At 37.3% G+C, this 27,500-nt stretch overlaps 1 protein-coding gene across 1 annotated transcript in view; it reads right to left on the bottom strand.

The window, feature by feature from the left end:
• The window catches only part of LOC133653248 (nucleolar protein 4-like), a 246,705-nt gene that overhangs the window by 158,186 nt on the left and 61,019 nt on the right, over positions 1-27,500 (bottom strand). Inside the window, exon 9 of the mRNA XM_062052328.1 lies at positions 17,191-17,304. Within this exon, the coding sequence (XP_061908312.1) occupies positions 17,191-17,304 (114 nt within the window). The remainder of the gene's footprint in view (positions 1-17,190; positions 17,305-27,500) is intronic.

Genomic DNA, 27,500 nt, shown 5'->3' with positions numbered 1-27,500 from the left:
GACAACATCACACAAGTACTCAGGTGTAATACACTTTTACACCACTTGTGGCAGTAATGACAACATCACACAAGTACTCAGGTGTAATACACTTTTACACCACTTGTGGCAGTAATGACAACATCACACAAATACTCAGGTGTAATACACTTTTACACCACTTGTGGCAGTAATGACAACATCACACAAATACTCAGGTGTAATACACTTTTACACCACTTGTGGCAGTAATGACAACATCACACAAGTACTCAGGTGTAATACACTTTTACACCACTTGTGGCAGTAATGACAACATCACACAAGTACTCAGGTGTAATACACTTTTACACCACTTGTGGCAGTAATGACAACATCACACAAGTACTCAGGTGTAATACACTTTTACACCACTTGTGGCAGTAATGACAACATCACACAAGTACTCAGGTGTAATACACTTTTACACCACTTGTGGCAGTAATGACAACATCACACAAGTACTCAGGTGTAATACACTTTTACACCACTTGTGGCAGTAATGACAACATCACACGAGTACTCAGGTGTAATACACTTTTACACCACTTGTGGCAGTAATGACAACATCACACAAGTACTCAGGTGCAATACACTTTTACACCACTTGTGGCAGTAATGACAACATCACACAAGTACTCAGGTGTAATACACTTTTACACCACTTGTGGCAGTAATGACAACATCACACAAGTACTCAGGTGTAATACACTTTTACACCACTTGTGGCAGTAATGACAACATCACACAAGTACTCAGGTGTAATACACTTTTACACCACAGGTGGCAGTAATGACAACATCACACAAGTACTCAGGTGCAATACACTTTTACACCACTTGTGGCAGTAATGACAACATCACACAAGTACTCAGGTGTAATACACTTTTACACCACTTGTGGCAGTAATGACAACATCACACAAGTACTCAGGTGCAATACACTTTTACACCACTTGTGGCAGTAATGACAACATCACACAAGTACTCAGGTGTAATACACTTTTACACCACTTGTGGCAGTAATGACAACATCACACAAGTACTCAGGTGTAATACACTTTTACACCACTTGTGGCAGTAATGACAACATCACACAAGTACTCAGGTGTAATACACTTTTACACCACAGGTGGCAGTAATGACAACATCACACAAGTACTCAGGTGCAATACACTTTTACACCACTTGTGGCAGTAATGACAACATCACACAAGTACTCAGGTGTAATACACTTTTACACCACTTGTGGCAGTAATGACAACATCACACAAGTACTCAGGTGTAATACACTTTTACACCACTTGTGGCAGTAATGACAACATCACACAAGTACTCAGGTGTAATACACTTTTACACCACTTGTGGCAGTAATGACAACATCACACAAGTACTCAGGTGTAATACACTTTTACACCACTTGTGGCAGTAATGACAACATCACACAAGTACTCAGGTGTAATACACTTTTACACCACTTGTGGCAGTAATGACAACATCACACAAGTACTCAGCTGCAATACACTTTTACACCACTTGTGGCAGTAATGACAACATCACACAAGTACTCAGGTGTAATACATGTTTACACCACTTGTGGCAGTAATGACAACATCACACAAGTACTCAGCTGCAATACACTTTTACACCACTTGTGGCAGTAATGACAACATCACACAAGTACTCAGGTGTAATACACTTTTACACCACTTGTGGCAGTAATGACAACATCACACAAGTACTCAGGTGTAATACACTTTTACACCACAGGTGGCAGTAATGACAACATCACACAAGTACTCAGGTGTAATACACTTTTACACCACAGGTGGCAGTAATGACAACATCACACAAGTACTCAGGTGTAATACACTTTTACACCACTTGTGGCAGTAATGACAACATCAGACAAAATAAAAAAATGTCCACTGTAGAGGACGCTGGTTGCCAGGATGTTAAGGACCAACTACAGAAGCAGTGGTCAAAGATCCTTTAAATATGACAAGAGGGCTGTGCTGTTATTAAACAACAACTTAAAACATTTCAAGTCAAAGATCCTCAAAATGCTACGAGCACTTCACTGTTTTTGAGGACAAGCTACAAAAACACTGGTCAAAGATCCTTTATATTACAAGAGCACACTGCTGTTTTTAAGCACCTATACGGCAAAAACACTAGTCAAAGATCCTCTATATTACAGGAGTGCTGTGCTGTTTTTAGGCACCTATACGGAAAAAACACTAGTCAAAGATCCTCTGTATTACAGGAACGCACTGCTGTTTTAAGCACCTATACGGCAAACATGCTAGTCAAAGATCCTCTATATGACAGGAGCGCACTGCTGCTTTTAAGCACTTATACGGCAACAATGCTAGTCAAAGATCCTCTATATGACAGGAGCGCACTGCTGCTTTTAAGCACTTATACGGCAACAATGCTAGTCAAAGATCCTCTATATGACAGGAGCGCACTGCTGCTTTTAAGCACTTATACGGCAACAATGCTAGTCAAAGATCCTCTATATGACAGGAGCGCACTGCTGCTTTTAAGCACTTATACGGCAACAATGCTAGTCAAAGATCCTCTATATGACAGGAGCGCACTGCTGCTTTTAAGCACTTATACGGCAACAATGCTAGTCAAAGATCCTCTATATGACAGGAGCGCACTGCTGCTTTTAAGCACTTATACGGCAACAATGCTAGTCAAAGATCCTCTATATGACAGGAGCGCACTGCTGCTTTTAAGCACTTATACGGCAACAATGCTAGTCAAAGATCCTCTATATGACAGGAGCGCACTGCTGTTTTTAAGCACTTATACGGCAACAATGCTAGTCAAAGATCCTCTATATGACAGGAGCGCACTGCTGTTTTTAAGCACTTATACGGCAAACATGCTAGTCAAAGATCCTCTATATGACAGGAGCGCACTGCTGCTTTTAAGCACTTATACGGCAACAATGCTAGTCAAAGATCCTCTATATGACAGGAGCGCACTGCTGCTTTTAAGCACTTATACGGCAACAATGCTAGTCAAAGATCCTCTATATGACAGGAGCGCACTGCTGCTTTTAAGCACTTATACGGCAACAATGCTAGTCAAAGATCCTCTATATGACAGAGCGCACTGCTGCTTTTAAGCACTTATACGGCAACAATGCTAGTCAAAGATCCTCTATATGACAGGAGCGCACTGCTGCTTTTAAGCACTTATACGGCAACAACGCTAGTCAAAGATCCTCTATATGACAGGAGCGCACTGCTGCTTTTAAGCACTTATACGGCAACAATGCTAGTCAAAGATCCTCTATATGACAGGAGCGCACTGCTGCTTTTAAGCACTATACGGCAACAATGCTAGTCAAAGATCCTCTATATGACAGGAGCGCACTGCTGCTTTTAAGCACTTATACGGCAACAATGCTAGTCAAAGATCCTCTATATGACAGGAGCGCTTTACTGTTTTTGAGGACAAACTGCAGAAACACTAGTCAAAGATCCTCTATATGACAGGAGCGCACTGCTGCTTTTAAGCACTTATACGGCAACAATACTAGTCAAAGATCCTCTATATGACAGGAGCGCACTGCTGCTTTTAAGCACTTATACGGCAACAATGCTGGTCAAAGATCCTCTATATGACAGGAGCGCTTTACTGTTTTTGAGGACAAGCTACAAAAAAACACTAGTCAAAGATCCTCTATATGACAGGAGCGCACTGCTGCTTTTAAGCACTTATACGGCAACAATGCTAGTCAAAGATCCTCTATATGACAGGAGCGCACTGCTGCTTTTAAGCACTTATACGGCACCAAGCTAGTCAAAGATCCTCTATATGACAGGAGCGCACTGCTGCTTTTAAGCACTTATACGGCAACAACGCTAGTCAAAGATCCTCTATATGACAGAGCGCACTGCTGCTTTTAAGCACTTATACGGCAACAATGCTAGTCAAAGATCCTCTATATGACAGGAGCGCACTGCTGCTTTTAAGCACTATACGGCAACAATGCTAGTCAAAGATCCTCTATATGACAGGAGCGCACTGCTGCTTTTAAGCACTTATACGGCAACAATGCTAGTCAAAGATCCTCTATATGACAGGAGCGCACTGCTGCTTTTAAGCACTTATACGGCAACAATGCTAGTCAAAGATCCTCTATATGACAGGAGCGCACTGCTGCTTTTAAGCACTTATACGGCAACAATGCTAGTCAAAGATCCTCTATATGACAGGAGCGCTTTACTGTTTTTGAGGACAAACTGCAGAAACACTAGTCAAAGATCCTCTATATGACAGGAGCGCACTGCTGCTTTTAAGCACTTATACGGCAACAATGCTGGTCAAAGATCCTCTATATGACAGGAGCGCTTTACTGTTTTTGAGGACAAGCTACAAAAAAACACTAGTCAAAGATCCTCTATATGACAGGAGCGCTTTACTGTTTTTGAGGACAAACTGCAGAAACACTAGTCAAAGATCCTCTATATGACAGGAGCGCACTGCTGCTTTTAAGCACTTATACGGCAACAATGCTAGTCAAAGATCCTCTATATGACAGGAGCGCACTGCTGCTTTTAAGCACTTATACGGCAACAATGCTAGTCAAAGATCCTCTATATGACAGGAGCGCACTGCTGCTTTTAAGCACTTATACGGCAACAATGCTAGTCAAAGATCCTCTATATGACAGGAGCGCACTGCTGCTTTTAAGCACTTATACGGCAACAATGCTGTTCAAAGATCCTCTATAAGACAGGAACGCTTTACTGTTTTTGAGGACAAGCTACAAAAAAACACTAGTCAAAGATCCTCTATATGACAGGAGCACTTTACTGTTTTTGAGGACAAACTGCAGAAACACTAGTCAAAGATCCTCTATATTACAGGAGCGCACTGCTGCTTTTAAGCACTTATACGGAAACAATGCTGGTCAAAGATCCTCTATATGACAGGAGCGCACTGCTGCTTTTAAGCACTTATACGGCAACAATGCTAGTCAAAGATCCTCTATATGACAGGAGCGCACTGCTGCTTTTAAGCACTTATACGGCAACAATGCTAGTCAAAGATCCTCTATATGACAGGAGCGCTTTACTGTTTTTGAGGACAAACTGCAGAAACACTAGTCAAAGATCCTCTATATGACAGGAGCGCTTTACTGTTTTTGAGGACAAACTGCAGAAACACTAGTCAAAGATCCTCTATATGACAGGAGCGCACTGCTACTTTTAAGCACTTATACGGCAACAATGCTAGTCAAAGATCCTCTATATGACAGGAGCGCACTGCTACTTTTAAGCACTTATACGGCAACAATGCTAGTCAAAGATCCTCTATATGACAGGAGCGCACTGCTGCTTTTAAGCACTTATACGGCAACAATGCTAGTCAAAGATCCTCTATATGACAGGAGCGCACTGCTGCTTTTAAGCACTTATACGGCAACAACGCTAGTCAAAGATCATCTATATGACAGGAGCGCTTTACTGTTTTTGAGGACAAACTGCAGAAACACTAGTCAAAGATCCTCTATATGACAGAGCGCACTGCTGCTTTTAAGCACTTATACGGCAACAACGCTAGTCAAAGATCCTCTATATGACAGGAGCGCTTTACTGTTTTTGAGGACAAACTGTGGAAACACTAGTCAAAGATCCTCTATATGACAGGAGCGCTTTACTGTTTTTGAGGACAAACTGTGGAAACACTAGTCAAAGATCCTCTATATGACAGGAGCACTTTACTGTTTTTGAGGACAAACTGAGGAAACACTAGTCAAAGATCCTCTATATGAAAGGAGCACTTTACTGTTTTTGCGTGCAAACTGCAGAAACACTAGTCAAAGATCCTCTATATATGACAAGCATGTTTTTAAGCAACAACTTCAAAAACTCAAGTCAAAAATCCTCTAAATGCTAAGAGCGCTCCACTGTTTTTGAGGACAAGCTACAAAAAAACACTAGTCAAAGATCCTCTATATGACAGGAGCGCTTTACTGTTTTTGAGGACAAACTGCAGAAACACTAGTCAAAGATCCTCTATATGACAGGAGCGCACTGCTGCTTTTAAGCACTTATACGGCAACAATGCTAGTCAAAGATCCTCTATATGACAGGAGCGCTTTACTGTTTTTGAGGACAAGCTACAAAAAAACACTAGTCAAAGATCCTCTATATGACAGGAGCGCTTTACTGTTTTTGAGGACAAACTGCAGAAACACTAGTCAAAGATCCTCTATATGACAGGAGCGCACTGCTGCTTTTAAGCACTTATACGGCAACAATGCTAGTCAAAGATCCTCTATATGACAGGAGCGCACTGCTGCTTTTAAGCACTTATACGGCAACAATGCTGGTCAAAGATCCTCTATATGACAGGAGCGCTTTACTGTTTTTGAGGACAAGCTACAAAAAAACACTAGTCAAAGATCCTCTATATGACAGGAGCGCACTGCTGCTTTTAAGCACTTATACGGCAACAATGCTAGTCAAAGATCCTCTATATGACAGGAGCGCACTGCTGCTTTTAAGCACTTATACGGCACCAAGCTAGTCAAAGATCCTCTATATGACAGGAGCGCACTGCTGCTTTTAAGCACTTATACGGCAACAACGCTAGTCAAAGATCCTCTATATGACAGAGCGCACTGCTGCTTTTAAGCACTTATACGGCAACAACGCTAGTCAAAGATCCTCTATATGACAGAGCGCACTGCTGCTTTTAAGCACTTATACGGCAACAACGCTAGTCAAAGATCCTCTATATGACAGGAGCGCACTGCTGCTTTTAAGCACTTATACGGCAACAATGCTAGTCAAAGATCCTCTATATGACAGGAGCGCACTGCTGCTTTTAAGCACTATACGGCAACAATGCTAGTCAAAGATCCTCTATATGACAGGAGCGCACTGCTGCTTTTAAGCACTTATACGGCAACAATGCTAGTCAAAGATCCTCTATATGACAGGAGCGCACTGCTGCTTTTAAGCACTTATACGGCAACAATGCTAGTCAAAGATCCTCTATATGACAGGAGCGCACTGCTGTTTTTAAGCACTTATACGGCAACAATGCTAGTCAAAGATCCTCTATATGACAGAGCGCACTGCTGCTTTTAAGCACTTATACGGCAACAATGCTAGAAAAAGATCCTCTATATGACAGGAGCGCACTGCTGCTTTTAAGCACTTATACGGCAACAATGCTAGTCAAAGATCCTCTATATGACAGGAGCGCACTGCTGCTTTTAAGCACTTATACGGCAACAATGATAGTCAAAGATCCTCTATATGACAGGAGCGCACTGCTGCTTTTAAGCACTTATACGGCAACAATGCTAGTCAAAGATCCTCTATATGACAGAGCGCACTGCTGCTTTTAAGCACTGATACGGCAACAATGCTAGTCAAAGATCCTCTATATGACAGGAGCGCACTGCTGCTTTTAAGCACTTATACGGCAACAATGCTAGAAAAAGATCCTCTATATGACAGGAGCGCTTTACTGTTTTTGAGGACAAACTGCAGAAACACTAGTCAAAGATCCTCTATATGACAGGAGCGCACTGCTGCTTTTAAGCACTTATACGGCAACAATGCTAGTCAAAGATCCTCTATATGACAGGAGCGCACTGCTGCTTTTGAGGACAAACTGCAGAAACACTAGTCAAAGATCCTCTATATGACAGAGCGCACTGCTGCTTTTAAGCACTTATACGGCAACAACGCTAGTCAAAGATCCTCTATATGACAGGAGCGCTTTACTGTTTTTGAGGACAAACTGTGGAAACACTAGTCAAAGATCCTCTATATGACAGGAGCGCTTTACTGTTTTTGAGGACAAACTGTGGAAACACTAGTCAAAGATCCTCTATATGACAGGAGCACTTTACTGTTTTTGAGGACAAACTGAGGAAACACTAGTCAAAGATCCTCTATATGAAAGGAGCACTTTACTGTTTTTGCGTGCAAACTGCAGAAACACTAGTCAAAGATCCTCTATATATGACAAGCATGTTTTTAAGCAACAACTTCAAAAACTCAAGTCAAAAATCCTCTAAATGCTAAGAGCGCTCCACTGTTTTTGAGGACAAGCTACAAAAAAACACTAGTCAAAGATCCTCTATATGACAGGAGCGCTTTACTGTTTTTGAGGACAAACTGCAGAAACACTAGTCAAAGATCCTCTATATGACAGGAGCGCACTGCTGCTTTTAAGCACTTATACGGCAACAATGCTAGTCAAAGATCCTCTATATGACAGGAGCGCTTTACTGTTTTTGAGGACAAGCTACAAAAAAACACTAGTCAAAGATCCTCTATATGACAGGAGCGCTTTACTGTTTTTGAGGACAAACTGCAGAAACACTAGTCAAAGATCCTCTATATGACAGGAGCGCACTGCTGCTTTTAAGCACTTATACGGCAACAATGCTAGTCAAAGATCCTCTATATGACAGGAGCGCACTGCTGCTTTTAAGCACTTATACGGCAACAATGCTGGTCAAAGATCCTCTATATGACAGGAGCGCTTTACTGTTTTTGAGGACAAGCTACAAAAAAACACTAGTCAAAGATCCTCTATATGACAGGAGCGCACTGCTGCTTTTAAGCACTTATACGGCAACAATGCTAGTCAAAGATCCTCTATATGACAGGAGCGCACTGCTGCTTTTAAGCACTTATACGGCACCAAGCTAGTCAAAGATCCTCTATATGACAGGAGCGCACTGCTGCTTTTAAGCACTTATACGGCAACAACGCTAGTCAAAGATCCTCTATATGACAGAGCGCACTGCTGCTTTTAAGCACTTATACGGCAACAATGCTAGTCAAAGATCCTCTATATGACAGGAGCGCACTGCTGCTTTTAAGCACTTATACGGCAACAACGCTAGTCAAAGATCATCTATATGACAGGAGCGCTTTACTGTTTTTGAGGACAAACTGCAGAAACACTAGTCAAAGATCCTCTATATGACAGAGCGCACTGCTGCTTTTAAGCACTTATACGGCAACAATGCTAGTCAAAGATCCTCTATATGACAGGAGCGCACTGCTGCTTTTAAGCACTTATACGGCAACAATGCTAGTCAAAGATCCTCTATATGACAGGAGCGCTTTACTGTTTTTGAGGACAAACTGTGGAAACACTAGTCAAAGATCCTCTATATGACAGGAGCACTTTACTGTTTTTGAGGACAAACTGAGGAAACACTAGTCAAAGATCCTCTATATGAAAGGAGCACTTTACTGTTTTTGCGTGCAAACTGCAGAAACACTAGTCAAAGATCCTCTATATATGACAAGCATGTTTTTAAGCAACAACTTCAAAAACTCAAGTCAAAAATCCTCTAAATGCTAAGAGCGCTCCACTGTTTTTGAGGACAAGCTACAAAAAAACACTAGTCAAAGATCCTCTATATGACAGGAGCGCTTTACTGTTTTTGAGGACAAACTGCAGAAACACTAGTCAAAGATCCTCTATATGACAGGAGCGCACTGCTGCTTTTAAGCACTTATACGGCAACAATGCTAGTCAAAGATCCTCTATATGACAGGAGCGCACTGCTGCTTTTAAGCACTTATACGGCAACAATGCTAGTCAAAGATCCTCTATATGACAGGAGCGCACTGCTGCTTTTAAGCACTTATACGGCAACAATGATAGTCAAAGATCCTCTATATGACAGGAGCGCACTGCTGCTTTTAAGCACTTATACGGCAACAATGCTAGTCAAAGATCCTCTATATGACAGAGCGCACTGCTGCTTTTAAGCACTGATACGGCAACAATGCTAGTCAAAGATCCTCTATATGACAGGAGCGCACTGCTGCTTTTAAGCACTTATACGGCAACAATGCTAGAAAAAGATCCTCTATATGACAGGAGCGCTTTACTGTTTTTGAGGACAAACTGCAGAAACACTAGTCAAAGATCCTCTATATGACAGGAGCGCACTGCTGCTTTTAAGCACTTATACGGCAACAATGCTAGTCAAAGATCCTCTATATGACAGGAGCGCACTGCTGCTTTTAAGCACTATACGGCAACAATGCTAGTCAAAGATCCTCTATATGACAGGAGCGCACTGCTGCTTTTAAGCACTTATACGGCAACAATGCTAGTCAAAGATCCTCTATATGACAGGAGCGCTTTACTGTTTTTGAGGACAAACTGCAGAAACAGTAGTCAAAGATCCTCTATATGACAGGAGCGCACTGCTGCTTTTAAGCACTTATACGGCAACAATACTAGTCAAAGATCCTCTATATGACAGGAGCGCTTTACTGTTTTTGAGGACAAGCTACAAAAAAACACTAGTCAAAGATCCTCTATATGACAGGAGCGCACTGCTGCTTTTAAGCACTTATACGGCAACAACGCTAGTCAAAGATCCTCTATATGACAGGAGCGCACTGCTGCTTTTAAGCATTTATACGGCAACAATGCTAGTCAAAGATCCTCTATATGACAGGAGCGCACTGCTGCTTTTAAGCACTATACGGCAACAATGCTAGTCAAAGATCCTCTATATGACAGGAGCGCACTGCTGCTTTTAAGCACTTATACGGCAACAATGCTAGTCAAAGATCCTCTATATGACAGGAGCGCACTGCTGTTTTTAAGCACCTATACGGCAAACATGCTAGTCAAAGATCCTCTATATGACAGGAGCGCACTGCTGCTTTTAAGCACTTATACGGCAACAATGCTAGTCAAAGATCCTCTATATGACAGGAGCGCACTGCTGCTTTTAAGCACTTATACGGCAACAATGCTAGTCAAAGATCCTCTATATGACAGGAGCGCACTGCTGCTTTTAAGCACTTATACGGCAACAATGCTAGTCAAAGATCCTCTATATGACAGGAGCGCACTGCTGCTTTTAAGCACTTATACGGCAACAATGCTAGTCAAAGATCCTCTATATGACAGGAGCGCACTGCTGCTTTTAAGCACTTATACGGCAACAACGCTAGTCAAAGATCCTCTATATGACAGAGCGCACTGCTGCTTTTAAGCACTTATACGGCAACAACGCTAGTCAAAGATCCTCTATATGACAGGAGCGCACTGCTGCTTTTAAGCACTTATACGGCAACAATGCTAGTCAAAGATCCTCTATATGACAGGAGCGCACTGCTGCTTTTAAGCACTATACGGCAACAATGCTAGTCAAAGATCCTCTATATGACAGGAGCGCACTGCTGCTTTTAAGCACTTATACGGCAACAATGCTAGTCAAAGATCCTCTATATGACAGGAGCGCACTGCTGCTTTTAAGCACTTATACGGCAACAATGCTAGTCAAAGATCCTCTATATGACAGGAGCGCACTGCTGTTTTTAAGCACTTATACGGCAACAATGCTAGTCAAAGATCCTCTATATGACAGAGCGCACTGCTGCTTTTAAGCACTTATACGGCAACAATGCTAGAAAAAGATCCTCTATATGACAGGAGCGCACTGCTGCTTTTAAGCACTTATACGGCAACAATGCTAGTCAAAGATCCTCTATATGACAGGAGCGCACTGCTGCTTTTAAGCACTTATACGGCAACAATGATAGTCAAAGATCCTCTATATGACAGGAGCGCACTGCTGCTTTTAAGCACTTATACGGCAACAATGCTAGTCAAAGATCCTCTATATGACAGAGCGCACTGCTGCTTTTAAGCACTGATACGGCAACAATGCTAGTCAAAGATCCTCTATATGACAGGAGCGCACTGCTGCTTTTAAGCACTTATACGGCAACAATGCTAGAAAAAGATCCTCTATATGACAGGAGCGCTTTACTGTTTTTGAGGACAAACTGCAGAAACACTAGTCAAAGATCCTCTATATGACAGGAGCGCACTGCTGCTTTTAAGCACTTATACGGCAACAATGCTAGTCAAAGATCCTCTATATGACAGGAGCGCACTGCTGCTTTTAAGCACTATACGGCAACAATGCTAGTCAAAGATCCTCTATATGACAGGAGCGCACTGCTGCTTTTAAGCACTTATACGGCAACAATGCTAGTCAAAGATCCTCTATATGACAGGAGCGCTTTACTGTTTTTGAGGACAAACTGCAGAAACAGTAGTCAAAGATCCTCTATATGACAGGAGCGCACTGCTGCTTTTAAGCACTTATACGGCAACAATACTAGTCAAAGATCCTCTATATGACAGGAGCGCTTTACTGTTTTTGAGGACAAGCTACAAAAAAACACTAGTCAAAGATCCTCTATATGACAGGAGCGCACTGCTGCTTTTAAGCACTTATACGGCAACAACGCTAGTCAAAGATCCTCTATATGACAGGAGCGCACTGCTGCTTTTAAGCATTTATACGGCAACAATGCTAGTCAAAGATCCTCTATATGACAGGAGCGCACTGCTGCTTTTAAGCACTATACGGCAACAATGCTAGTCAAAGATCCTCTATATGACAGGAGCGCACTGCTGCTTTTAAGCACTTATACGGCAACAATGCTAGTCAAAGATCCTCTATATGACAGGAGCGCACTGCTGTTTTTAAGCACCTATACGGCAAACATGCTAGTCAAAGATCCTCTATATGACAGGAGCGCACTGCTGCTTTTAAGCACTTATACGGCAACAATACTAGTCAAAGATCCTCTATATGACAGGAGCGCTTTACTGTTTTTGAGGACAAGCTACAAAAAAACACTAGTCAAAGATCCTCTATATGACAGGAGCGCACTGCTGCTTTTAAGCACTTATACGGCAACAACGCTAGTCAAAGATCCTCTATATGACAGGAGCGCACTGCTGCTTTTAAGCATTTATACGGCAACAATGCTAGTCAAAGATCCTCTATATGACAGGAGCGCACTGCTGCTTTTAAGCACTATACGGCAACAATGCTAGTCAAAGATCCTCTATATGACAGGAGCGCACTGCTGCTTTTAAGCACTTATACGGCAACAATGCTAGTCAAAGATCCTCTATATGACAGGAGCGCACTGCTGTTTTTAAGCACCTATACGGCAAACATGCTAGTCAAAGATCCTCTATATGACAGGAGCGCACTGCTGCTTTTAAGCACTTATACGGCAACAATGCTAGTCAAAGATCCTCTATATGACAGGAGCGCACTGCTGCTTTTAAGCACTTATACGGCAACAATGCTAGTCAAAGATCCTCTATATGACAGGAGCGCACTGCTGCTTTTAAGCACTTATACGGCAACAATGCTAGTCAAAGATCCTCTATATGACAGGAGCGCACTGCTGCTTTTAAGCACTTATACGGCAACAAAGCTAGTCAAAGATCCTCTATATGACAGGAGCGCACTGCTGCTTTTAAGCACTTATACGGCAACAACGCTAGTCAAAGATCCTCTATATGACAGAGCGCACTGCTGCTTTTAAGCACTTATACGGCAACAACGCTAGTCAAAGATCCTCTATATGACAGGAGCGCACTGCTGCTTTTAAGCACTTATACGGCAACAATGCTAGTCAAAGATCCTCTATATGACAGGAGCGCACTGCTGCTTTTAAGCACTATACGGCAACAATGCTAGTCAAAGATCCTCTATATGACAGGAGCGCACTGCTGCTTTTAAGCACTTATACGGCAACAATGCTAGTCAAAGATCCTCTATATGACAGGAGCGCACTGCTGCTTTTAAGCACTTATACGGCAACAATGCTAGTCAAAGATCCTCTATATGACAGGAGCGCACTGCTGTTTTTAAGCACTTATACGGCAACAATGCTAGTCAAAGATCCTCTATATGACAGAGCGCACTGCTGCTTTTAAGCACTTATACGGCAACAATGCTAGAAAAAGATCCTCTATATGACAGGAGCGCTTTACTGTTTTTGAGGACAAACTGCAGAAACACTAGTCAAAGATCCTCTATATGACAGGAGCGCACTGCTGCTTTTAAGCACTTATACGGCAACAATGCTAGTCAAAGATCCTCTATATGACAGGAGCGCACTGCTGCTTTTAAGCACTATACGGCAACAATGCTAGTCAAAGATCCTCTATATGACAGGAGCGCACTGCTGCTTTTAAGCACTTATACGGCAACAATGCTAGTCAAAGATCCTCTATATGACAGGAGCGCTTTACTGTTTTTGAGGACAAACTGCAGAAACACTAGTCAAAGATCCTCTATATGACAGGAGCGCACTGCTGCTTTTAAGCACTTATACGGCAACAATACTAGTCAAAGATCCTCTATATGACAGGAGCGCTTTACTGTTTTTGAGGACAAGCTACAAAAAAACACTAGTCAAAGATCCTCTATATGACAGGAGCGCACTGCTGCTTTTAAGCACTTATACGGCAACAATGCTAGTCAAAGATCCTCTATATGACAGGAGCGCACTGCTGCTTTTAAGCACTTATACGGCAACAATGCTAGTCAAAGATCCTCTATATGACAGGAGCGCACTGCTGCTTTTAAGCACTTATACGGCAACAACGCTAGTCAAAGATCCTCTATATGACAGAGCGCACTGCTGCTTTTAAGCACTTATACGGCAACAACGCTAGTCAAAGATCCTCTATATGACAGGAGCGCACTGCTGCTTTTAAGCATTTATACGGCAACAATGCTAGTCAAAGATCCTCTACATGACAGGAGCGCACTGCTGCTTTTAAGCACTATACGGCAACAATGCTAGTCAAAGATCCTCTATATGACAGGAGCGCACTGCTGCTTTTAAGCACTTATACGGCAACAATGCTAGTCAAAGATCCTCTATATGACAGGAGCGCACTGCTGTTTTTAAGCACCTATACGGCAAACATGCTAGTCAAAGATCCTCTATATGACAGGAGCGCACTGCTGCTTTTAAGCACTTATACGGCAACAATGCTAGTCAAAGATCCTCTATATGACAGGAGCGCACTGCTGCTTTTAAGCACTTATACGGCAACAATGCTAGTCAAAGATCCTCTATATGACAGGAGCGCACTGCTGCTTTTAAGCACTTATACGGCAACAATGCTAGTCAAAGATCCTCTATATGACAGGAGCGCACTGCTGCTTTTAAGCACTTATACGGCAACAATGCTAGTCAAAGATCCTCTATATGACAGGAGCGCACTGCTGCTTTTAAGCACTTATACGGCAACAACGCTAGTCAAAGATCCTCTATATGACAGAGCGCACTGCTGCTTTTAAGCACTTATACGGCAACAACGCTAGTCAAAGATCCTCTATATGACAGGAGCGCACTGCTGCTTTTAAGCACTTATACGGCAACAATGCTAGTCAAAGATCCTCTATATGACAGGAGCGCACTGCTGCTTTTAAGCACTATACGGCAACAATGCTAGTCAAAGATCCTCTATATGACAGGAGCGCACTGCTGCTTTTAAGCACTTATACGGCAACAATGCTAGTCAAAGATCCTCTATATGACAGGAGCGCACTGCTGCTTTTAAGCACTTATACGGCAACAATGCTAGTCAAAGATCCTCTATATGACAGGAGCGCTTTACTGTTTTTGAGGACAAACTGCAGAAACACTAGTCAAAGATCCTCTATATGACAGGAGCGCACTGCTGCTTTTAAGCACTTATACGGCAACAATGCTGGTCAAAGATCCTCTATATGACAGGAGCGCTTTACTGTTTTTGAGGACAAGCTACAAAAAAACACTAGTCAAAGATCCTCTATATGACAGGAGCGCTTTACTGTTTTTGAGGACAAACTGCGGAAACACTAGTCAAAGATCCTCTATATGACAGGAGCGCTTTACGGTTTTTGAGGACAAACTGGAGAAACACTAGTCAAAGATCCTCTATATGACAGGAGCGCACTGCTGCTTTTAAGCACTTACACGGCAACAATGCTAGTCAAAGATCCTCTATATGACAGGAGCGCACTGCTGCTTTTAAGCACTTATATGGCAACAATGCTAGTCAAAGATCCTCTATATGACAGAGCGCACTGCTGCTTTTAAGCACTTATACGGCAACAATGCTAGTCAAAGATCCTCTATATGACAGGAGCGCTTTACTGTTTTTGAGGACAAGCTACAAAAAAACACTAGTCAAAGATCCTCTATATGACAGGAGAGCTTTACTGTTTTTGAGGACAAACTGCGGAAACACTAGTCAAAGATCCTCTATATGACAGGAGCGCACTGCTGCTTTTAAGCACTTATACGGCAACAATGCTAGTCAAAGATCCTCTATATGACAGGAGCGCACTGCTGCTTTTAAGCACTTATACGGCAACAATGCTAGTCAAAGATCCTCTATATGACAGGAGCGCACTGCTGCTTTTAAGCACTTACACGGCAACAATGCTAGTCAAAGATCCTCTATATGACAGGAGTGCTTTACTGTTTTTGAGGACAAACTGCAGAAACACTAGTCAAAGATCCTCTATATGACAGGAGCGCACTGCTGCTTTTAAGCACTTATACGGCAACAATGCTAGTCAAAGATCCTCTATAGGACAGGAGTGCTCTGCTGTTTTTGAGGACAAACTGCGGAAACACTAGTCAAAGATCCTCTATATAACAGGAGCACTTTATTGTTTTTGAGGACAACTGAGGAAACACTAGTCAAAGATCCTCTATATGACAGGAGCACTTTACTGTTTTTGCGTGCAAACTGCAGACACACTAGTCAAAGATTCTTTATATATGACAAGCATGTTTTTAAGCAACAACTTCAAAAACTCAAGTCAAAGATCCTCTAAATGCTAAGAGCGCTCCAATTTTTTTGAGGACAAGCTACAAAAAAACACTAGTTAAAGATCCTCTATACGACAGGAGCGCTTTACTGTTTTTGAGGACAAACTGCAGAAACACTAGTCAAAGATCCTCTATATGACAGGAGCGCACTGCTGCTTTTAAGCACTTATACGGCAACAATGCTAGTCAAAGATCCTCTATATGACAGGAGTGCTCTGCTGTTTTTGAGGACAAACTGCAGAGAAGTTTGTCCAGCACAAAAACGATGACTAAAGAGGTGACGCTGCACTTCTGATTATTATTTGAGTCACGAGTGAGTAGTCAGAGCCTTGCTAACAATCTTCGTGACGAACACGTGACAGTCCAATTATTGATTGAGATCAATGAATATTTGCTGTTGACCGGAAGAAGAAAACACTATCGAGGTATTGTTCCGCCGCGCGTGCACGTGCACGGTCAGCCCCCCCTACACACACACGCACGCGCACGCGGAACAATGCACGTGTGTCCACGCGCAGCGCGCACACGCCTCGCAGGTGTCGGATGGAAAAGGACGAAGGCGAGGCGCGGACACGCGCACGAAAGCGCGCGCTTACCTTGAGCGACGAGAGGACGCAGGATTGAGACTTTAGCGTCGTGTTGTTGTGTTGTTGTTGTTGTTGTGTTGTTGTTGTTGTTGTTGTGTTGTTGTTGTTCCGCCGCCACGTCACGTCGAGCAATGTCCGCGCTGCGAGTCTTCGGCGTGTCTGCGCGAGGAGGGCGGCTGCGGCGCGCGCACGAGCCCGACCCTCAAGACGCGCTGTGGTTCGCCGGGGAGGGGGCGTGGCTAGCGCGATGACGTCATCGCAGCCTAAGCCCGAGCTATCCGGGAGGCGAGAGACGCGATAACTAATAATCACCATGACGTGTATCGCGATATTTACTGCTTTTTAATCATCTTATACGTTCAGTTGTGTCGTGAGGGAGGGCGTGGCCTAATGACGTCACCACCCTATCATTGGATGAACATACCTTCACTTATATCATCATCAAAGATCATCTATATGAACACTGGTCAAAGATCCTCTATATTACAGGAGCGCACTGCTGTTTTTAACCACCTATACAGCAAAAACACTGGTCAAAGATCCTCTATATTACAGGAGCGCACTGCTGTTTTTAAGCACCTATACAGCAAAAACACTGGTCAAAGATCCTCTATATTACAGGAGCGCACTGCTGTTTTTAAGCACCTATACAGCAAAAACACCGGTCAAAGATCCTCTATATTACAGGAGCGCACTGCTGTTTTTAAGCACCTATACGGCAAAAACACTGGTCAAAGATCCTCTATATTGCAGGAGCGCACTGTGGTTTTTAAGCACCTATACGGCAAAAAACAATAGTCAAAGATCCTCTATATGACAAGAGTATTGTTGTTTTTAAGCACCAACTGCAAAAAACAAAAGTCAAAGATCCTCTATATGACAAGAGTATTGTTGTTTTTAAGCACCAACTGCAAAAAACAATAGTCAAAGATCCTCTTTATGACAAGAGTATTGTTTTTTTAAGCACCAACTGCAAAAAAGAATAGTCAAAGATCCTCTATATGACAAGAGTATTGTTGTTTTTAAGCAGCTACAGAAAACAATAGTCAAAGATCCTCTATATGACAAGAGTATTGTTGTTTTTAAGCACCAACTGCAAACAACAATAGTCAAAGATCCTCTATATGACAAGAACACTCTTGTTTTTAAGGATCAACTGCAAAAAACAATAGTCAAAGATCCTCTATATGACAAGAGTATAGTTGTTTTTAAGCACCAACTGCAAAAAACAAAAGTCAAAGATCCTCTATATGACAAGAGTATTGTTGTTTTTAAGCAGCTACAGAAAACAATAGTCAAAGATCCTCTATATGACAAGAACACTCTTGTTTTTAAGGATCAATTGCAAAAAACAATAGTCAAAGATCCTCTATATGACAGGAGAATTGTTGTTTTTAAGCACCTATGGCAAACAATAGTCAAAGATCCTCTATATGACAAGAGTATTGTTGTTTTTAGGCACCTATGGCAAACACAATAGTCAAAGATCCTCTATATGACAAGAGTATTGTTGTTTTTAGGCACCTATGGCAAACACAATAGTCAAAGATCCTCTATATGACAAGAGTATTGTTGTTTTTAAGCACCAACTGCAAAAAACAATAGTCAAAGATCCTCTATATGACAAGAGTATTGTTGTTTTTAAGCACCAACTGCAAAAAACAATAGTCAAAGATCCTCTATATGACAAGAGTATTGTTGTTTTTAAGCACCAACTGCAAAAAACAATAGTCAAAGATCCTCTATATGACAAGAGTATTGCTGTTTTTAAGCAGCTACAGAAAACAATAGTCAAAGATCCTCTATATGACAAGAACACTCTTGTTTTTAAGGATCAACTGCAAAAAACAATAGTCAAAGATCCTCTAATTGACAGGAGAATTGTTGTTTTTAAGCACCTATGGCAAACAATAGTCAAAGATCCTCTATATGACAAGAGTATTGCTGTTTTTAAGCACCAACTGCAAAAAACAATAGTCAAAGATCCTTTATATGACAAGAGTATTGTTGTTTTTAAGCAGCTACAGAAAACAATAGTCAAAGATCGTCTATATGACAAGAGTATTGCTGTTTTTAAGGATCAACTGCAAAAAACAATAGTCAAAGATCCTCTATATGACAGGAGAATTGTTGTTTTTAAGCACCTATGGCAAACAATAGTCAAAGATCCTCTATATGACAAGAGTATTGTTGTTTTTAGGCACCTATGGCAAACACAATAGTCAAAGATCCTCTATATGACAAGAGTATTGTTGTTTTTAAGCACCAACTGCAAAAAACTATAGTCAAAGATCCTCTATATGACAGGAGTATTGTTGTTTGCAAACAGCTACAGCAAACAATCGTCAAAGATCATCTATATAACAAGAATATTGTTGTTTTTAAGCAGCTACAGCAAATAACAATAGAAAAAGATCCTCTATATGACAAGAACACTCTTGTTTTTAAGGATCATCTGCAAAAAACAGTCAAAGATCCTCTATATAACAAGAATATTGTTGTTTTTGGCACTTATGGCAAACACAATAGTCAAAGATCCTCTATATGACAAGAGTATTGTTGTTTTTAGGCACCTATGGCAAACATAATAGTCAAAGATCCTCTATATAGCAAAAGTATTGTTGTTTTTAGGCACCTATGGCAAAAATAATAGTCAAAGATCCTCTATATAACAAAAGTATTGTTGTTTTTAGGCACCTATGGCAAAAATAATAGTCAAAGATCCTCTATATAACAAAAGTATTGTTGTTTTTAGGCACCTATGGCAAAAATAATAGTCAAAGATCCTCTATATGACAGTTATCTGCTGATAAAAAAGATGATGATGTTTTTACTGAACATGAGTCACTTTGATTCTTTTCCAAACACGGCACAACAAAAAGAAATTGAAGATCCTCACATGAGATTTAGGCAGCAAGAAGAAGAAGAAGAAGAAGAAGAAGAAGAAGAAGAAGAAGAAGAAGAAGAAGAAGAAGAAGAAGAAGAAGAAGAAGAATAAGAAGAAGAAAGCGTGCATGAAATACTTTTTTAATCCATTCATAAATAATTAAAAAGTGTAAATGTGTTGTTTTAAAAACTGGAAATGTGTTATTTTTAAAAGTTAAAATTGAATTAAAAATTCTTAAAAGTGAACACATTTTAAGACCAAATTTATTCATTTCATACTTTTTGTTGACATGATTAAACAAATACATCTTTAATAATTGTACGGCATGTATTTATGTGTCGTGCACCAAACATTCATTCATCAATAAATGTGTAAATTGATTATTTAAAAAAATGTAAATTAAATATCTTTAAAAAGTAAAAGCAAATTAAAAATCCAAATTCTTAAAAATTAACGAATTTTAAGACCACATTTATTCATATTATACTATTTGTTTACATGATTAAATAAAAACAAATATATCTTTAATAATTGTATAACACATATATTTCTGTATAATGCTCACTGGTAGCATTTAGTCATATTTTATATCATATTTAGTCATATTTTATATCATATTTAGTCATATTTACCCTGCAAGATGGACATAATCAGCGTGTTATGAAATATATATATATATATATATATATATATATTTAATGTATATCATGTGTGTATATATATATATATATATATATATATATATATATACACATTCTATACTTGATATACATGATATACATGAAATATATATATATATATATATACATGATATACATTAAATATATATATATATACACACACACACATATATATATATATATACACACACATATATATATATATAAAATATATATATATATATACACATTCTATACTTGATATGCATGATATACATGAAATATATATATATATATACATGATATACATTAAATATATATATATATATATATATAATGTATATATATTATATATATATATATATATAATGTATATATATATATATATATATATATATATATATATATATATATAATATATATATATATATATATATATATATATAATATATATACATATATATATATATATATACATTATATATATATATATATAATATATATATACATTATATATATATATATATATTTAATGTATATCATGTGTATATATATATATATATATATATATATATATATATATATATATATATATATATATATATATATATATATATATATATATATATATATATATATATATATATACACATTATATAGATGAACTTTGTTTAATATTACAGTCTGGAGTCGATTATGAAAATAAAGAGCATAGAGAAGGTACAGTAGATAATACAGTAGATAATACAGTAGATAATCATAATTATGTATTTCATAACTTTGCAGGTGCACGAGGACGTGGCGTGTGCGCGCGTGCTTTTGCAGGACAAAGGGGCCACCTGTTGGCAGAGAGTGGAACTGCAGGACAAACGTCTTTTCGTTCCAATATGCAATTATATTATATTCACATTATTATTAGACGCTATATTATTAAATATATATTTCAAACAAATGACGTGAGTGATACTGAGTAACCATGACAACAGTCACGTGACAGGCCAACTCTCATTTGCATCTCTATCATTTGATTAAATCACGTTATATTAATTGACTATTATTGTTCTGAATTGGCTTGCTGTTACTCGGACGACGTCAACAAAATGATGATTTTTTTATTGTTTATTTGTATTTGTAAATAGTACATTTGTAAACAATGTATATTATCTTATTTAAATGAATTAAACGTGACAATTTCGCAGGATGACGCAGACACAATTGTTATTGGTAAAATTTGACGACATTTTTTGTTGTTGTTTATTTTAAAATATTTTTAAGAAATTAAAATGAGATGAATTAAATGTGACAATGTAGAAGTGTTCTCTCTCTCTCTCTCTCTCTCTCTCTCTCTCTTTCTCTCTATATATATAATATATTTATTTTTATTAAGAAATATTGTTTTTTTCAATTTATTAAAAAAATTAAATACGTCATTTGTGTAAAGACATTTAAATAAAATAACTTAAAAGTGACAAAGTTGCAGGATGACTCAGACAAAATTGTTATTGGTAAAATTTGATGACAAATTTTTGTTGTTGTTGTTTATTTAAAAATCAAACACATCTTTTTAAGAAATGACAATGAGATGAATTAAATGTGACAATGTAGAAGGATGACTTATACACAATTATCATTAGTGTTCTGAACATTTGACAAAAGCTTTTTTTTTATAAAACTAGCAAAAATACACAATTTGTTTAAATAAATTTAAATACAACAAGTTAAAAGTGACTCAGAGAAAATTATGATCCAATTTTCTATATATATATATATATATATATATATATATATATATATATATATATATATATATATATATATATATATATCTATCTATCTATCTATCTATCTATCTATCTATCTATCTATCTATCTATCTATATATATATATATATATATATATATATATATATATATATATATATATATATATATATATATATATATATATATATTTATTTATTTTTAAAATACATCATTTGCTTACATAAATTACAATTAAATGAATTAAAAGTGACAATGTAGCAGGATGACTCGGACAAAATTGTTATTAATGTTGTGAGAATTTGGAAGAAATATTGTTTTTTCAATTTATTAAAAAAGAAAATATGACATTTGTTTAAAGACATTTGAATAAAATAACTTAAAAGTGACAAAGTAGCAGGATGACTCAGACAAAATTATTATCAATGTTGTGAGGATTTGGAAGAAATATTGTTTTTACAATTTATAATTTATTTTTTTTTAAATAAATGAAAATTAGATTAATTGAACTTGACAATGTAGAAGGACAAAATTATTGTTATAAAAATTTGAATACATATTTTTCCTAATAATTTGCAACACGCAATATAAAATACAGCATTTATTTCAATAAAACAAAATAAAAGGAATTAAAATGTAGTTCTGTATTTTTTTTAAATAGACAAATAAAATAAAATAAATGTGACAATGTACAGTATTTAATTAAAATGTTCTGTATTTTATTTAAATAGACAAGTAAAATAAAATAAAAATAAATGTGACAATGTACAGTAATTAATTCAAATGTTATGTATTTTAAAAAAATAGACAAATAAAATAAAATACATGTGACGATGTACAGTAATTAATTAAAATGTTCTGTATTTTATTTAAGTAGACAAATAAAATAAAATAAATGTGACAATGTACAGTATTTAATTAAAATGTTCTGTATTTTATTTGAATAGACAAATAAAATAAAATAAAAATAAATGTGACAATGTACAGTAATTAATTCAAATGTTATGTATTTTTAAAAAATAGACAAATAAAATAAAATACATGTGACAATGTACAGTAATTAATTAAAATGTTCTGTATTTTATTTAAATAGACAAATAAAATAAAATAAATGTGACAATGTACAGTATTTAATCAAAATGTTCTGTATTTTATTTAAATAGACAAATAAAATAAAAATAAAATAAATGTGACAATGTACAGTAATTAATTCAAATGTTATGTATTTTTTTAAAATAGACAAATAAAATAAAATACATGTGACAATGTACAGTAATTAATTAAAATGTTCTGTATTTTATTTAAATAGACAAATAAAATAAAATAAATGTGACAATGTACAGTATTTAATTAAAATGTTCTGTATTTTATTTAAATAGACAAATAAAATAAAATAAAAAGAAATGTGACAATGTACAGTAATTAATTCAAATGTTATGTATTTTTTAAAAATAGACAAATAAAATAAAATAAATGTGACAATGTACAGTATTTAATTAAAATGTTCTGTATTTTATTTAAATAGACAAATAAAATAAAATTAAAATAAATGTGACAATGTACAGTAATTAATTCAAATGTTATGTATTTTTAAAAAATAGACCAATAAAATAAAATACATGTGACAATGTACAGTAATTAATTAAAATGTTCTGTATTTTATTTAAATAGACAAATAAAATAAAATAAATGTGACAATGTACAGTCATTAATTAAAATGTTCTATTTTTTTTTTTAAATAGACACATTAATAAAAAAATGTGAGAATGTACACGATGACTAAGACGACAACGTTATTATTGTTGTAAAAAGTTGATAGAAATTTATTTTTGTATTTTTTTTTAAAATAAAAAAATACACTGTGCTTAAAAAAATAAACATGACATTATTATTATGTTGGGGGGGGGGAATCTCATCTTTTTACTTTTATTTGTTAGTGTTATTAAAATGTGTGGAGGAATGAAAGTAATGTTGTTACATGAATGAATTCCTCATGAATGTTAATTTATGTGTTTACAACAGGAGTGATGAAATATGGCTGCTTGTGTCATGGTGGTATTACAAGCTGAACAAAAGACGACAATGATGAAGCCCCTCCTTCTCCTCTTTTTAATTTTACAGCCCCCACCTGGTCCACACGGCCCCTCCCCCTCCCCCTCCTCCTCCCCCATCCTCCCATCACCTCGCCTGTCAATCATCCTTCCTGTCCCAATAACCTCCAACAATTTGGGAATATTCCTGTTTCTCTCTCCCTCATCTAGACTGCAGTGACACTCCCCCCCCCACCCCCCCACCCCACCCCCCAACACACACACACACACACACACACGCACACACACACACACACACACACACACACACACACACACACACACACACACACTGCCAGGAAGCACAGGGCCTCATTTCCTCCTCTTATTGAATTGGGATGGGGGCGGATGAAGAACACTAATGGAGCTGGCATGTAGAGGATGTGCACGTCCCAAATATACTCCTGCTGTCACACACACACACACACACACACACACACACACACACACACACACACACGCACAAACACACACACACACACACACACACACACACACACACACACACACACACACACACACACACACACACACACATAGTATTTCTTACCTTCTTGAGACCTGAGAATAAAGCCTACCTCTTTACGACCAGCCTTTCTAGATATATAAAGAAGTGTATTTACAACATTAATAATATATACATACTATGCAAATATAAAAAAAGCTTGTTACGAAAAAATGAGTTACAATTTCACAAGAAAAAGGTCAAATTTCACAAGAAAAACGTAGAATTTTGGCAATATTGTAATAAAAGTCGTCATTTTACTCAACGCAAGTCAAAATGTTACAAGACAAACTGAACATTTGTGCAATATTATGATAAAAGTTTGACTTTTACTCAATAACAGTCGCCGTTTTACAAGAAAATCTTAACATTTTGGCAATTTTATGAAAATAGTCGTCATTTTACTCGACAAATGTCACTATTTCATAAGAAAACTTTAAAAATGTTGGCAATATCATAATAATCTGAATTTTACTGACAAAAGTCATAAATTCACTGAAAAGATGTCATTGTTTTACAAGAACAACAACAAATTGGAAATATTGTGATAAGTCAGAATTTTACATGACCAATGTCACCATTTTGCATCAAAAAGTAATAATTTTACATAAAAAAAAAGTGATAATTTCACGAGAAAATATTGCAATATTACAGAAACAGAAAGAATATGAGAAATTGTTCCCAATTTTATAAGAAAAAAGTCGACACGTGAGAAAAAGACTGCTTTTAGTTGATTTTATCATTTGAATTGTTTTCTTTGTAATTGGTTTTTAATCTTCATTATTTACTTCAAGTTATTACAGCATGTCTCTATATACATTTTCATTTTTTTTGTAATTAATTTTGGGCCAAAGTGGGCGCATTTCAATTTCTTACACACACTTGTTATTTCATATGTTGACCAGAAGGGGAGCACTTTTAAAAGCGACACAAAATCCCTCCTTTTTGGGACCACCCTCATGTTGATAGATGTCACCACAAATGAGACATTGTCTACTAGATGCAATGTTATAATAATAATAATAATAATAATAATAATAATAATAATAATAGATTTTATTTGTAAAAAGCACTTTACGTTGAGCAAACAACCTCAAAGTGCCACAGTGTTAGAAAAAAAAAATTGATTTATGTCAACACTTGTTCACACATCCTCATATGGAAGATACTTTTCCTTCTTCATGTCTCAAAAAGGCTAGAAATACAAGAACACACACACACACACACACACACACACACACACACACATTCTTGTACTTGTTACCTTCTTGAGACCCCGGAACAATGCCTCCCTCTTTACGACCAGCCTTTCTAGATATATAAAGAAGTGTATTTACAACATTAATAATATATACATACTATGCAAATATAAAAAAGCTTGTTGCGAAAAATGAGTTAGAATTTCACAAGAAAAAGGTCAAATATCACAAGAAAAACGTAGAATGTTGGCAATATTGTAATAAAAGTCGTCATTTTACTCAACGCTAGTCAAAATGTTACAAGACAAACTGAACATTTGTGCAATATTATGATAAAAGTTTGACTTTTACTCAATAACAGTCACAGTTTTACAAGAAAATCTCAACATTTTGGCAATTTTATGAAAAGAGTCGTCATTTTACTCGACAAAATGTCACTATTTCATAAGAAAACTTTAAAAATGTTGGCAATATTATAATAATAATGGGAATTTTACTGACAAAAGTCATAATTTTACTGAAAATATGTCATTGTTTTACAAGAACAACAACAAATTGGAAATATTGTGATAAGTCAGAATTTGACATGACCAATGTCACCATTTTGCATCAAAAAGTAATAATTTTACATAAAAAAAAGTAATAATTTCACGAGAAAACATTGCAATATTACAGAAACAGAAAGAATATGAGAAATTGTTCCCAACTATATAAGAAAAAAGTCGACACATTGTGAGAAAAAGACTGCTTTTAGTTGATTTTTTGATTTGAATTGTTTTCTTTGTAATTGGTTTTTAATCTTCATTATTTACTTCAAGTTATTACAGCATGTCTCTATATACATTTTCTTTTTTTTTTGTAATTAATTTTGGCCAAAGTGGGCGCATTTCAATTTCTTACACACACTTGTTATTTCATATGTTGACCAGAGGGGGAGCACTTTTAAAAGCGACACAAAATCCCTCCTTTTTGGGGCCACCCTCATGTTGATAGATGTCACCACAAATGAGACATTGTCTGATAGATGCAATGTTATAATAATAATAATAATAATAATAATACTAGATTTTATTTGTAAAAAGCACTTAACATTGAGCAAACAAC

The sequence above is a fragment of the Entelurus aequoreus genome, linkage group LG07 (assembly GCF_033978785.1).
Source record: "Entelurus aequoreus isolate RoL-2023_Sb linkage group LG07, RoL_Eaeq_v1.1, whole genome shotgun sequence".
Taxonomy (NCBI): domain Eukaryota; kingdom Metazoa; phylum Chordata; class Actinopteri; order Syngnathiformes; family Syngnathidae; genus Entelurus; species Entelurus aequoreus.
The sequence above is the reverse complement of the archived record's forward strand: the minus strand, read 5'-3'. Positions and strand labels throughout refer to the sequence as shown.